Genomic DNA, 14,864 nt, shown 5'->3' on the forward strand with positions numbered 1-14,864 from the left:
AAGGATTTGAAAAATACCATGAATTGATAAAGTGATATCGGGCATTTCCTGAAAAACTGAGGCGCAAGACGGTAAAGGGATATTGCTCATCGCTGAATTAGCGGGAGAGGCGGACCTGAAATAATCGTTGAAAGCAGTGGCTTTCAATTCATCATTTGTTATCGTGCCATTGTCAGACGTGATACATTGTATACCAATTTTCTCTTTCCTGGTTTTTTTGGCAAGCTTCCATATAATGTTGGCATTGTTTCGAATCTTTGCGTCTAAAGTACTGAAGAAATGACGCTTCGCTTCACTAATTTTCGATTTGCAAATTTGCTGGACAGAAAATAATTTTTCAGAAGGAACTGGCATTTTGCTTTTTCTGAGGTTTTGAAAAAGACTGCGTGTTCTTCTAAGGAGTTGACGGATTTCGGGGGTGATCCATGGTTTATCTTTCCGACGTTTGGCAGTTAGAAATTTTGATGGTATGTGCTTCGAAATTAGTGCAACTATTTTATCTTTCAGTACGCTCCAAGCAATGTTAACATCTTTTTCTGAGCAAACCTGTGAAAAAGTTGGAAGAAAATCAGTTAATTCACTGTTCATTGCCTGGTAGTTTCCCTGATCATAAAAGTATATAAGTTTTGGCGTAAGCCGAGCTCTATTTTGGTGTGGATAAGAAACGTTGGTTAAGACGACAGCGTGGTCGCTGATACCGGGAACACAGATAGGTGGAGACACCAGATCAACTTCATTTGTGAAGAGGAGATCGAGGGTGTTGGATGACAGAGCAGTAACTCTGGTTGGGGACTCGACGCACTGAGTCAGGTTGAAGCTACTTGTGAGGTCAAGCAATGCAGAATGCAACGATGAGTTTGATAAATTGGTCGGCAGACCGCCGCCCCAGGACACGTCTGGTAGGTTGAAGTCACCCCCCAGTAGAACAACGTCACAAGAAACTGACGCCAGTGCTTCAGACAGGCTAGATATAGCTCTACTGTCATTTCCAGGTGGCCTGTAGAACGAAGCTATTGTAATTGTCCTACCAGTTTGTGAAGCAACTTTACACAGGACAAGCTCACAGTCTATGTTGCAAAGATCGATAGGCCAGCTTTGCAAGTTATCTGAAACAAGTATAAATACGCCCCCTCCGTGTCTGTTCCTGTCCGAGCGATAAACCGTGTAGCCTGTTGGGAACACTTCAGCATTTAAAACTGCGTCATCCAGCCAAGATTGAGTGCCAATGATAATGTCCGGACAATGCAGTGAAATCACGAGCGCGAACTCGTCAGTTTTATTTTTTATGCTGCGACAGTTAATAATTATAAGCTGCAGACTTTGTTTGTCATGCGCAGAACGGTCAACTTCGTGGGTTTGCTATGTATTGCACTGTACTACCTCTTTTGCCTCGTTATCAAAGATGTAGGTGCTGTTTCCAATATTCAAACGGTTAAACCGAAGCTTAAAGGGGTGACTTTGCTTTTTGGCGAATGATATTAGATGCCTCCTTTCTAAGCGAACCTGCGCGGAGTAGTCCTCACTCATAGCGTAGGTTGTTTCTTTAAGCTTCCGACCTTGACCACGTGGCAACAGACCACGTGGCCCGGTGTCGACGAGAGCACTACCATGCGCTTCAGTTTCAGTTTGCTCGCACTTTCGCCCATGCATCGTAAGCGGCAACGATGGCGTCAAGTCTCACCGGGTGCCGTAACGAGGCGTTGTGGCTGGTGCGCGCACTCGGGCGGGGAACCCACGCTGGCACCGGAGCTGCTGCAGCGAACACGTCCCGTGCCACCAGCGACGCCGGGTGGCGGCCCGTTGCTCTGCGGCGGCAACACCCAGTTGGAAGCGGCCCGCGCAGACTTCTCGAAACGTCGCAGCAGCACGAAGCTGCCCACGCCGCGGATGCTTCGCTGCGCAGCTGAATTCGTCCGACGGGCTCGGGACGAATAGTTTCCTGCTATACTTTCAGGTGTGCACCATCAGTCGACCTCAACCTCGCCTTCTGAACTTACTCAGCTAGACCAAAAATATGCACGCTATTCTGGGAATCGATTCCAGCTTGTTTGAATTAATCATAAACGCCAAGCTTTATAGTTCAGCGTGTACGTTTTGCATACGATTAGTTGAGAACGTTGGACACAAAGATGATATATCTGCTCGCCGCCATGAGTTGGGCCTAGTCAGGTCACTATGTGAAGCAGGTTGCTTTTCCATTTTAAATGTGCGCGTTTGTGCGATGCGCATAGCGTGAGTGAATATGCCTGACCACGCGGTGCTGTAACGCATTCCAGTGTTACAATTTAGGCGGGGTATGGATTTGACGGGGTATTTGACGGGGTATGGATGCACGAGCATGTCTTTTCTCGGTCTTACGGGTAAGCGCAACACACATATATAACGTTAACAAAAGTCGACAATACTATCGTTGGTCAACAGGCTTTATAATTATACTTTTTTTTTCTTGCCTGCAGTCAGACCAGAAAAGTTTATGGAACACGAGATTTGCCTGGGTACGTTGCCCCGGATTCAAAGTTTCACACTGTAGTAGTTCTGCGCACTACGCAGTTATCTATGTTACATTAGAAGCATCATGCCGGCAGCATTTAACATTTTGCCATGATGCCCGTATCCTGTAAGACTGTACCTTTCCGGCGCCATTTTACTGCGATAGCGATCACACGGACGCATCAGGTGCCGTAAAACTTTGGGCCAGTTGGTTCATTTCGGGTGCAGGACAGCGCGCTAAAACAGGACAGTGCCGAACTGTATCCACCGATTTAATTATTTATTTTACAGCGAAGCTATTTATGGCTACGGTTCCGCGGCATCATTTTGTGCTGTGTGTGCAAAAACCGTGGGCCGATCCTGAGGGCCGCCCGCGGTGGAGGTGAAGCAGGTTTCAAGCACTCCGCCGACTTGCAAAAATAAGTTCAATATCTTGGGTCCAGATACGCGTAGAACCCGTATCAGATATTAAGCTGATAAGAACAGATACTACACTTTGGCCAGCGTCGGCCACGCCTTCGCTCGCAACGCCCCCTCCTTCTCGGCGTTCCAAGCGCTTGCGTATGCATACTTTCCTTCCGCCCTACCGTGGAGGCGGTCCCGTCGAAAGGTCAGGTGCGTCTAGTTTCCTCCGGCTCCTCGGGGCGCCGGTCCCGTCGTCCCCGCGATTGTACATAAAAATCACGGTAGATCAGTTCGTACCTTTGCTCGAAAAATCTGTCTCAGCTCTGCGTCGTGTGCTAAACAGCTTCGCTGGTCAGGCACCTTCACAGGGTGAATGGATCATGATTTTTATTTATTTATTTTCATTCAAGATACCTTACAGGCCCGAAGAATGGTCATTGGCTAAGGGAAGCTTCAAAATATTACATGGTATAGAGAACGTACAGTTTTAGAAATAATACTTTGTTAATAATCATACAATGAAGAATCAAGTGTACACAAGCCGAAAGTCTCCACAGTGAAAAGACAAAAGATACAGGCAAGAAGTTAAAGTAAAAAGACTATCATTATCCTATACGCTGACAATACTAACGTCTTCTTTTCTGGCTCCGACCTAAAAGAACTTGAGCAGCAAGCAAATGTGTGGCTTGACAGATTACATATGCTTGGCTGACTGTAAATAAATTGCCATTAAACGTTAAAAAAAAAACAAATTACATACTATTCCAAGCAAAAAACAAAGAAATAAAGCACAACCCAAAGCTCTATTTCGATGATTCAGAAATCGCACGTAATAGTACTTGCAAGTTTCTGGGTGTACACTTCCGCAACGGCATGAGCTGGTCTCATCACGTCACTCATATCAAAATGAAAATGGCTAGATCCATAGGTGTTATCAGCCGCATTAATCATCTTCCATATTCTGCAGCAAAGCAGCTATACTTCTCACTTCATTCAGACCTCACATACTGCAACTTAGTTTGGGGCACGTGTAATAAAACCGATACAAAAAAATTTATAATCGTGCAACAAAAAGCATTGAAGCTATTAACAAAAAGGCAAGGTAGCCATAATAACTTATTCTCTGTTTTTCACGTAATGCATTTTACCGAGTGCTATAAGTTCAAACTAATGGTCCTTATCTATAATCGTGTCAAACAATACTTGTTTTTTTTTTCATTCAGCGATATGTACCTCAGCCGTGACATTCAATATAACTTACGAACAATCTCACTTGTTTCGATTAGACCGAGGACAAATTATGGCACTCAATTACTGGATCATCAAATAATAGAAATATGTAATGGTTTTCCTTCTGTAGTGGAAACTGCACAATTGCGCAGATCTGTACACCACAGGCCTGGAGTGCGGCCTGATCCCGGTGACCAGAACCGGTAACGCACCCTCTCACCAGAGCAGGATTGGCCACCCTGGTGCAGTACTTGGCCACAACCTCCTATATGCATACAACAATCAAACCCCGGCCCTCAGTCCCCAGCAGCCGCGAAGCAACTGACCACGGCGGCGGTTAGACCTGTGACACAGCAGAGGGTGCTAAGAATACCTGGCTCCGGACAGGCCGCAATTGGAATCTGAACCTGGCAACGTTTAACGTTAGAACGTTATCTAGTGAGGCGAGTCTAGCAGTGTTAGTGGAGGAATTAGAGGGTAGTAAATGGGATATAATAGGGCTCAGTGAGGTTAGGAGGACAAATGAAGCATATACAGCGCTAAAAAGCGGGCACGTACTGTGCTACCGGGGCTTACCGGAGAGACGAGAACTAGGAGTCGGATTCCTGATTAATAAGAACATAGCTGGTAACACACAGGAATTCTATGGCATTAACGAGAGGGTGGCAGGTCTTGTTGTGAAACTTAATAAGAGGTACAAAATGAAGGTTGTACAGGTCTACGCCCCTACATTCAGTCATGATGACCAGGAAGTCGAAAGCTTCTATGAAGACGAGGAATCGGCGATGGGTAAAGTCAAAACAAAATACAGTACACTGATGGGCGACTTCAATGCCAAGGTAGGCAAGAAGCAGGCTGGAGACAAGGCAGTGGGGGAATATGGCATAAGCACTAGGAATAGCAGGGGAGAGTTATTAGTAGAGTTTGCGGAACTGAATAATATGCGGATAATGAATACCTTCTTCCGCAAGCGGGATAGCCGAAAGTGGACGTGGAGGAGCCTGAACGGCGAGACTAAAAATGAAATAGACCTCCTACTCTGCGCTAACCCTGGTATCATACAACATGTGGACGTGCTCGGCAAGGTGCGCTGCAGTGACCATAGGATGATAAGAACTCGAATTAGCCTAGACCTGAGGAGGGAACGGAAGAAACTGGTAGACAAGAAGCCAATAAATGAGTTAGCGGTAAGAGGGAAACTAGAGGAATACCGGATCAAGCTACAGAACAGGTATTCGGCTTTAACTCAGGAAGAGGACCTTAGTGTTGAAGCAATGAACGACAATCTTATGGGCATCATTAAGGAGTGCGCAATAGAAGTCGGTGGTAACTCCGTTAGACAGGATACCAGTAAGCTATCGCAGGAGACGAAAGATCTGATCAAGAAACGCCAATGTATGGAAGCCTCTAAACCTACAGTTAGAATAGAACTGGCAGAACTTTCGAAGTTAATCAACAAGCGTAAGACAGCTGACATAAGGAAGTATAATATGGATAGAATTGAACATGCTCTCAGGAATGGAGGAAGCCTAAAAGCAGTGAAGAAGAAACTAGGAATTGGCAAGAATCAGATGTATGCGTTAAGAGACAAAGCCGGCAATATCATTACTAATATGGAAGAGATAGTTCAAGTGGCTGAGGAGTTCTATAGAGATTTATACAGTACCAGTAACACCCACGACGATAATGTGAGAGAGAATAGTCTAGAGAAACTTGAAATCCCACAAGTAACGCCGGAAGAAGTAAAGAACGCCTTGGGAGCTATGCAAAGGGGGAAGGCAGCTGGGGAGGATCAGGTAACAGCAGATTTGTTGAAGGATCGTGGGCAGATTGTTCTAGAAAAACTGGCCACCCTGTATACGCAATGCCTTAGGACTTCGAGCCTACCGGAATCTCCATAATCCTAATCCTAATCATAAGAAGTGGGACGCCAAAGACTTGAAAAATTATAGACCGATCACCTTACTGTCCGTTGCCTACAAAGTATTTACTAAGGTAATCGCAAATAGAATCAGGAACACCTTAGACTTCTGTCAACTAAAGGACCAGACATGATTCCGTAAAGGCTACTCAACAATAGACCATATTCACACTATCAATCAGGTGATATAGAAATGTGCAGAATATAACCAACCCTTATATATAGCTTTCATTGATTACGAGAAAGCTTTCGATTCACTCGAAACCTCATCAGCAGTCATGCAGGCATTACGGAATCAGGGTGTAGACGAGCCATATGTAAAAATACTGGAAGATATCTATAGCGGCTCCACAGCCACCGTTCTCCTCCATAAAGAAAGCAACAAAATCCTAATAAAGAAAGGCGTCAGACAAGGAGCTACGATCTCTCCAATGCTATTCACAGCGTGTTTACAGGAGGTATTCAGAGACCTGGAGTGGGAAGAATTGGGGATAAAAGTTGATGGAGAATACCTTAGCAACTTGAGATTCGCTGATGATATTGCCTTGCTTAGTAACTCAGGGGACCAACTGCAATGCATGCTCACTGACCTGGAGAGGCAAAGCAGAAAGGTGGGTCTAAAAATTAATCTGCAGAAAACTAAAGTAATGTTTAACAGTCTTGGAAGAGAACAGCAGTTTACGATAGGTAGCGAGGCACTGGAAGTGGTAAGGGAATACATCTACTTAGGGCAGGTAGTGACCACGGATCCGGATCATGAGACTGAAATAATCAGAAGAATAAGAATGGGCTGAGGTGCGTTTGGCAGGCGTTCTGAAATCATGAACAGCAGGTTGCCATTACCCCTCAAGAGAAAAGTGTATAACAGCTGTGTCTTACAAGTACTCAGGTATGGGGCAGAAACCTGGAGGCTTACGAAAACTGTTCTGCTGAAATTGAGCGCAACGAGCTATGGAAAGAAGAATGATGGGTGTAACTTTAAGGGATAAGAAAAGAGCAGATTGGGTGAGGGAACAAACGCGGGTAAATGACATCTTAGTTGAAATCAAGAAAAAGAAATGGGCGTGGGCCGGACATGTAATGAGGAGGGAAGATAACCGATGGTCATTAAGGGTCATGGACTGGATTCCAAGGGAAGGGAAGCGTAGCAGGGGGCGGCAGAAAGTTAGGTGGGTGGATGAGATTAAGAAGTTTGAAGGGACAACATGGCCACAATTAGTACATGACCGGGGTAGTTGGAAAAGTATGGGAGAGGCCTTTGCCCTGCAGTGGGCGTAACCAGGCTGATGATGATGATGATGACACCATTTTAAAAAGAAAGATTACTCTTTGACCCAGGTTAAAGCGTTTTTTTTTTCTTGCTGGTGCTTTTTTCTGCGTGTGCTCGTATCCTATCACCTGCGATGTCTACCTCCGTTTGCTTAAGTGTACTTCATTACACTCCATTTGTAGCTTCATGCACACTGTTTAGACTTACTTGAAATTTTGTTGAAGCATTCGCCTTTTGATTTGCTTATGTTCATTGATTATATTAACACAAGATGAAATGTTTACATTTCATTACGTTTATTGCGAATGTTAGCATGTCATTGGTAAATGTTTTTGATAAATTTGTATATGCGATGTACTTGAAATGCGCTGTTATTTGTATGTTTCTTTGCCGACCTCACAGCTGACCCATATCCTTACGAACCGGGATGTAGGCCTAGTCAGGAAACATGCTAGTCAGGAAACGTGTTTCCTTTTGCCTCATTTCATTGGCATGATACATTGTTGTATATGTACACATGTCAGAATAAGCCGCATTTATAAATGCATGTTTATGTTGTGACGGAATCTTTTTTCGTGAGCTTCAGCTACAACGATATCGGGAAGGTTGTTCCATAAGTGGATGATACGTGAAAGGGCAGGTGAATTATAAGCGTCTCTTTTACCACAGATGCCCGTGAAGGTAATGAGGGGAACATGCTGAAGTAGCAAATCCAAGTTTAGGGCGAACAAACGTTAGATAAGCTAATGGCCCTATATTAGTCAGCGTCTTACGCAGGTGCTGTCGTAAATAGCCCAAAGACCGGGAGGCGTTGTCGCGGATGCTGTTGGTATCGGTAGTGCGGTGAAGGTTAGATGCCAGAGTTACGCCTAGATGTTTAAAAGAAGTAGCTTCATACACACAGTTGTCATTAATATAGTATGAAAAGTTTGAACTGAAATGTTGGGGAGTGAAATAAGTTTCTTTACATATTTATTTGGACTAAGCGACATTAGCCATGTGCTACGCCAATTGCTAATAAGGTCAAGTTCATTTTGAAATTTTACGTGGTCATCTGTACTAGTAATCACGCGGTAAATTATACAGTCGTCGGCAAAACTCACATTAGAAGATATGTTATTTGGCAAGTCGTTATATATATATATATATATATATATATCAGGAAGGAACGCGCGCACCTTGTACTATAGTGGTGCAAGGCTGCAGTCAACAGCGGAGCTTGTGATACGTGGCTTTTACGTGGCTTGCCTAGCTTGTTTGTAGGTTTAGCGAGGTTATGCTAGGTTTTGTTAAGGTTTGGTAGGCTTGGCTAAGTTGTTTCTAGGTTTTGCTAGGTTATGCTAGGTTTTTCTAAGTTGTCTCGGCGGGCTTGACGCTGGAAGTTCGAGCAGTCGCAGGCCGGGATCGCTTTGTCGGCGACGTCAAGCGTTCAGGCGCCGACTCTCGCGTTCCCTGGACTGAAACTCGGCATCTTCGACTCGGCATCGCCTCTTCTCAGCCGCAGCTTCGGCGCGGTGTGCCGGATCAGCTCGGCGGCGACGCATCGCTTCTCGCTCGGCAGTACGGCGCTCTTGCTGGTAAGCCGCTTCTTCTTCGGGCGTCCGGACTTTCTTCGGTCTTCCCATGGCAGCAGCACGTAGGCACGGAGTAGAGGAGGCGAGGGGTATGTCGCCGCGCCGGCTGTTCCGAGCTTTAAAGGCACGCTAGAGTCCGACGATATCGGCGCGCGGGCGAGCGTCGTTCGCGGTCAGTCACGCTACGTCGGTTGCGCTGCGCCAGCCGAGATGCCATAGCGCGCGCCGTAGGCTGCTATCTTCGGAGCATGCGCAGAACGTTTGCCAAGTCGCGCGCCGTCCGCAAAAGCCGCCTGCGGAGTTGTGTTAGCGCCTTTTTCTTCGCGCGCAATGCATTGTGGTGCGAGAGTTCCGCCGACTCCGACGCGCGAATGGCTCAGGAGCCATATTGGCGCCGGGCCCGTCGGGGCCCGTCGGAATCCGCCGGTTACGGTGGCAACGCCGGTGCGCCCGACTATGGGGAACCAGCGCTAGAGTTTTCACGTAAAGTCCCTTGATGATTTGAAAGTAAAATCCCTTGATAATTTGAAAGTAGCGACACCCGTTGAACTCTGCCGCCGCCGCGCGACCTCCTCGCCTACTCCTCGCTCCTTGAGCGTTGCCCCCGCGGCAACCAGTTTTCCCCCGTTTTTCTACACGACGATTGGTTTCCCTGCCGTTGCCCCTGGAAACGCGCGGATCTTGAGTTTTGCTCGTGTTTTTCTTTTTCGTTCGCGCCATTTTCCTCCTCAGCGCGGTTGGCTCAACGCTTTAGCTCGGCGTAGCGAACGTTGTACGCGGCGTTTCCTGCTCTGTGCTAGCGCTTAGCCAGGCTGTCGCGCATGCAACTGCAGCAACTGCCTGAAGATGGTTATGCCGTTTTTATGATACCACAAGGAAAGCGTGACGGTTTGCGTAGGAAGCTGTGGCTACATGACAGTGGCCGAAAGAACTTTGTTCCGACAAAGAACAGCGTTGTTTGCGAGCTGAGGCGTCTTTATTACGGGATGCTTTGCTCGCAGCAAAGCATCCCGTAATGCTGCATATTTTTTTTTCATTCTTCCGGCCTGCTCACCAGCGTTTTTGTTGCGGTTGACCACAGTTGCGGTTGACCATAGAATGCTTAATATTCTCGGGCTGCTCCATCACCTCGCACGTCGCTAACTGTTGTTATTCAGTCTGAAGGGCAGCATTATAGATTCTGCTTTGCGCCCTGAAAAAATTAGTGGCAAGTATACCCGTGATATTGCAGGTAATGAGCATTAGCTAATCAACATTGAGTTTTTTGTAAGTTTTAAGGCGAAAGCCTTTAGATCTCTATGTTTCAAGGTCGCGTTGTAAACTTGAAGTATCACGTCACCCAAGGAAGGCCAGAGGTGACCCAAAGCATGTCCTTCCCTGTATGAGAGAATGATTACCCAAGTTAATTAATGAATCATTAGTGATTGACATCAGGTGGATTAGGGAAGATTAAGGTTAATTAGAGTGTATTAAAGATTAAGGTGGATTAGAGTGCATTAAGAAGGATTAGGAGGCATGAATAAAGATTAATGTAGGTGGAGGAGGATTAATACAGACTATGGTGGATTAAGGGTTGATGAAAGGGTATTAAGACCGATTAGGGTGGATTATGGTGCATGAACAAGGATTAGGGATGATTAAGGTGGATAAAGGAAGGTTAAGGTCAATTCATGCGGATTAAGGTGTATTAGGGGTGATAAAGGAGGATTACACGCCGATTAGGATGGATTAGGGTAGATTAACGTGGATTAGTGACCATGGAGCTGCATTAGGCTTGATAGAGGTGGATTATGATGTGTTAAGGTAGATTGGGACTATTAAGCCAGATTAAGTTGGATTAAGGTGCATGAACTAGCATTAAGGTGGACGATAAGGGATTAAGGCGGATTATGATGAATTAGGGTTGATAAAGGAGGATTAAGACCGTATAGGGTAGGCTAAGGTGCATTAGGCGCCTTGTAGGTTGATTAGGTTGTATTAAGGTGGATTGAGAGTATTAAGCTGGATTAAGGTGGATGAAGGAGCATTAAGGTGGATTAGGGTGGACTAAGGATAATTAGGGTTCATTGAGTATTAAGACCGATTAGTCTACCATAATCCTCCTAATGCACATTAATCCACCGAATCCACATTCGCCGACCTTAATCCACCTTAATCCACCCTAATCCTTCATTCACGATAATCCACCTAATCCACTATAATCGTCCTTAATTCACCTTAATCCACCCGAATCCACATTCATCTACCTTAGTGCACCCTAATCCTCGTTAATCAACCCTAAGCCTCCTTCATTCACCTTAAGTCACCCTAGCCCGCCATAATCCTCCTTAATGCACCTCAACGCACCTTCATCCACCCTAATTCACCTTCATCGACCTTAATCCAACCTAGTCCACCTTTATGCACCTTCATTCACCCTAATGCACCTTCATCTACTTTAATCCACCTTAATCCTCCTTGATACACCCGAATGCATCTTAATCCAATAACTAATCAATCATTACTTTGCTAATCATAAATCATCTCTTATACGCGGCTGCACATGCTTTAGTTCGCTTCCCGCCTTCCTTCGGTCTCGTGATATTTTCTGTAGCTCACAACGGGACCTTGAAACAGAGGTCTAAGGCTTTCGCTTATTAAGCCACACACAAAGGGATGTGTCACAAGCAATACTAGATCAGACGCACGAAGTAAAGCATCTGATGATGTGGCAGAAAAATTGTCTGGAGTATAGAACTCGCCTCAAAGCTCCCTTTACATCGGTATGACCTGTTCATGCGGCTTTAAGAAAAAACTAACCTCCTCACAAACGTTGCCTCCAGCATTATCAATGCTGTTATTAGCACTTCTCAAAATTTTCAACCCCACTGGGGCGCGCAACTGGCCCAAAATAACAGGCCTCCATAGAGTCCTGCGGCCCGTCCGCGGGAGCCCAAGAGGAAAAGCGGGCCGTGCGCAGCCGGCGGGCGAGGAGAATCGAGGAGGAAAGCGCAGTGAGGAGGAGAGTGTCGCTACTTTCAAATTATCAAGGGGCTTTATTTTCACGACACCTACAGCGCCGCCCTGGCGGTCAGAACGTTCACAACTCAGCCGCTCCCGCGGACGAAAATTGCTACTGCAGTAGTGGCGTTGCGTGCGCTGAAAGTCGAAGGAAAACAAAAGGACGCCGACGATACTGTTGCGTATACAAGTGCCGCAACTACGTTGGGATGAGGGAGGATGTATCCTTCTGCGTCTTTCCATCTAAACCCTACGAACAAGATCGGAGGCGGCGTTGGATCCAAGCAGTCAGGCGAGCGGAGTAAGTTCCTGTCTTGTCGCCCTGTCAAGCGGTGTCGGGCTGGATTCTAAATCGAATTTCGCGTGTGTGCTTGGTTTATTCGATAGTGAAGACTGTCAGCCGTGGCAGCCAGTACCAAACAGCAGAATGTGCAGTCGGCATTTCGTCGGAAACAAAATGAGAAATAGCATGCACCATCCGGCATATGTACCAACCATTTTTCCTTCGCAATACCACCGCCAAGCCCCTTCCAATGCCACCGCACGAAGCGAACGATACGAAAAGTAAATATTATCCATTCATTGCCAAGAATTATGTGGGAGGGAAGCTGCCTTGTAATACGAGTTGTGTGCGCATACTGCCGGCGCACGCGCGACTAAGCCGCCTATGTGTGTTTTAAATTGCGGATGAGGACTCGGCGCTGAGATGCATCCGGTAAATTTATGTAATTAGTGCTAAATGTAGCCAGCGTTGTTACGGATCCAGCAGCGGAGCACTCAAACCCTTGCTTGCGCGAGCCAGCTGATGCGATAAAGCTTTCTTCTCCATTGAATGCTGTGGCGAAGTAACATCTGATATTTTTATGTCTAGCCAGAAAAATATGGAAAGTCTTCAGGCCAACTAATACTTCCGAAACCATAGCGCAGCACGACCGGAGCCATAGCTGCTAGATTTGCGAGGCAGGCTGCCCCGCACGCATGGCAGCGGCACACGCGCAACCATTAAAGAAACACACGTGCTCGCCACGACACACTGTGAAAAATATATAAAGCTTAAAAAGCTTCTTTCGTCATTTCTTCACTTGATGGCGCTAGCTTCTTTACGAAAACTGTGCACTTGAAGCGGTGCGAAAACGGAAACATACGAACTATAATACGGCGGCGCACGTGTGTGTCGTCTGGTCGAGCGGCTGGGATATGCCGCGTTTCGTCGCCAGGGCGGCGTGCAACGCGCTCTTTTCGACGCGCCGCCTATCCAGCGCTGGTTCCCCATAGGGGTATCGTTTTCGCCGACATGACGTAGCGTGCGCGCGCGCGGGCGTTACGTCGGACTATAAACGGGCCTTTACTCGCCTGTGACGCCACGACTACGCGCGCGGGGTGCGAGGCAGGTGGTTGCAAGGCAACGCGAGGCGGCGCACAGCTGGGCTGAGTTTTCTGGTAAAGCTCCACGGCGGAACTAAACGCGTAAAGGGAAACTAAAGGCAAATACAAAATCGACGTGGGCTCTTCAAATACCATTTCAGAAACCTCGCAACGCTTATTTCGTGCCGAGAAAAGACTTCGCTTACGAGAAAATTGCATCTGAAGGGTCAGAATACCCTTTTTCAAGTTCAAATCTCCCGCCACCTAACCGCGGGAGTGGTGACGTTGCATGCGCCATCACCACCCTTTGCTGCCGTCGGTGAGTAAAACGGCGTCCGACAGACGGCGGTACCCAGCCAAGACAGAACGGTGAATTCGCCGCTGCAGCTGCTTTTTGGTCAAGTAGCGCAGACCGTTCGGGCGTCCCGCGACATCACATGCAAGTTGAACTCTCTGCTACACGCAATCTGTGCGAGTTCCAGCAAAACCAGCTCAGCACTACGCGATAACGAAACAAGTGAAACGCGAAAACGCTAGCGGCGCATAGTTGAGCGAAACGAAACCTTTGACCGCCCCCGTCGTTGTCAAGGGTAATTTCAATGAATTCTTTTTTCTAAGGATGAAATAGAACTGGACAAGTGGCATTTTATTTCGTCATAATACAAAATAAAAGGATGTTTTTTTGCAACGAGTGGCTGAGTACTAGTAACGGAATTTAAATGAGGAGTGCTTGCGTTATCGGCCAAGTATACTTGAATGTGCCGGGAGTCTCTACTCATGTCCTGCATTTACCTCAATTTATCGACTAGCAAGGCTCTGGTCGCGATAATATTGACGCCTTAGATATTCTCGAGCCCTAATCTATCAATTTAGCTTGACTTAATATTTGCCTTTAGTGTGACTTTAAACAGCTCCGCCGTTAAATGTAGTGGACCGAGGACACTGCCCTACGGCACACCAGAGGAAACATAAGGGGGAAGGAAACATTAACGGTGTACTGCTGCCGATTGGTAAGAAAGTTCCCGACCCAAGATAGCGTTAGTGAACCTAAGTACAAATAATATAGTTTAGAAATTAGTCGGTAGTGAGCTACGCGATCGAAGGCTTTTGAAAAATCTAGAATGCAGTAAATTTGCAGGTTTTTTGACCAGGTTAAAATGTAATTCAGTTGTGAAGCCAAATAGTTGAGTTTGGCACGATAAATCCTTCCTAAATACAAGTTGGTTTCGAAGGAAAAAGTTTATCGTGCTTTAAATGACAGCAAATATGGGAGGCGATGATATGCTGTAGCATCTTACAGCGGATGGAAGTTATGGAAATGGTTTGTATTTCAGGAGCGAATTTCTGTTGCCACCTTTAAAGACGGGAACACCCTTCACGATTTTTCAGTCGTGGGGAAGCTTTCCTGTCGATAGCGATTGCCGGAATATATGATATCACGCTTTACTCGAGACTAATATCGTGTTTGTTGGAATCTCTGAGTTAAACTCGTCAACGCCTGCTGATATGGACATTTTCAGATTATTTATAATGAATGCGATGCCGTCGACAGTGATGTCGATGGGCGCAAAAATGGGCAGTCAAGATCAGTTAACCTCAAGCATATGGT

At 46.3% G+C, this 14,864-nt stretch overlaps 1 protein-coding gene and 1 pseudogene across 3 annotated transcripts in view; both read right to left on the bottom strand.

The window, feature by feature from the left end:
- LOC126539353 (neutral amino acid transporter B(0)-like) overlaps positions 1 to 14,864 on the bottom strand; it is a 156,706-nt gene that overhangs the window by 99,460 nt on the left and 42,382 nt on the right. For all 3 annotated transcript variants that reach the window (XM_055075510.2, XM_055075509.2, XM_055075508.2), the window contains exon 2: positions 1,682 to 1,805. In XM_055075510.2, the coding sequence (XP_054931485.1) occupies positions 1,682 to 1,805 (124 nt within the window). The remainder of the gene's footprint in view (positions 1 to 1,681; positions 1,806 to 14,864) is intronic.
- On the bottom strand, positions 2,835 to 2,998 carry LOC126539655 (U2 spliceosomal RNA; annotated as a pseudogene).

This window comes from Dermacentor andersoni, chromosome 11 (genome assembly GCF_023375885.2).
Source record: "Dermacentor andersoni chromosome 11, qqDerAnde1_hic_scaffold, whole genome shotgun sequence".
Lineage (NCBI taxonomy): Eukaryota > Metazoa > Arthropoda > Arachnida > Ixodida > Ixodidae > Dermacentor > Dermacentor andersoni.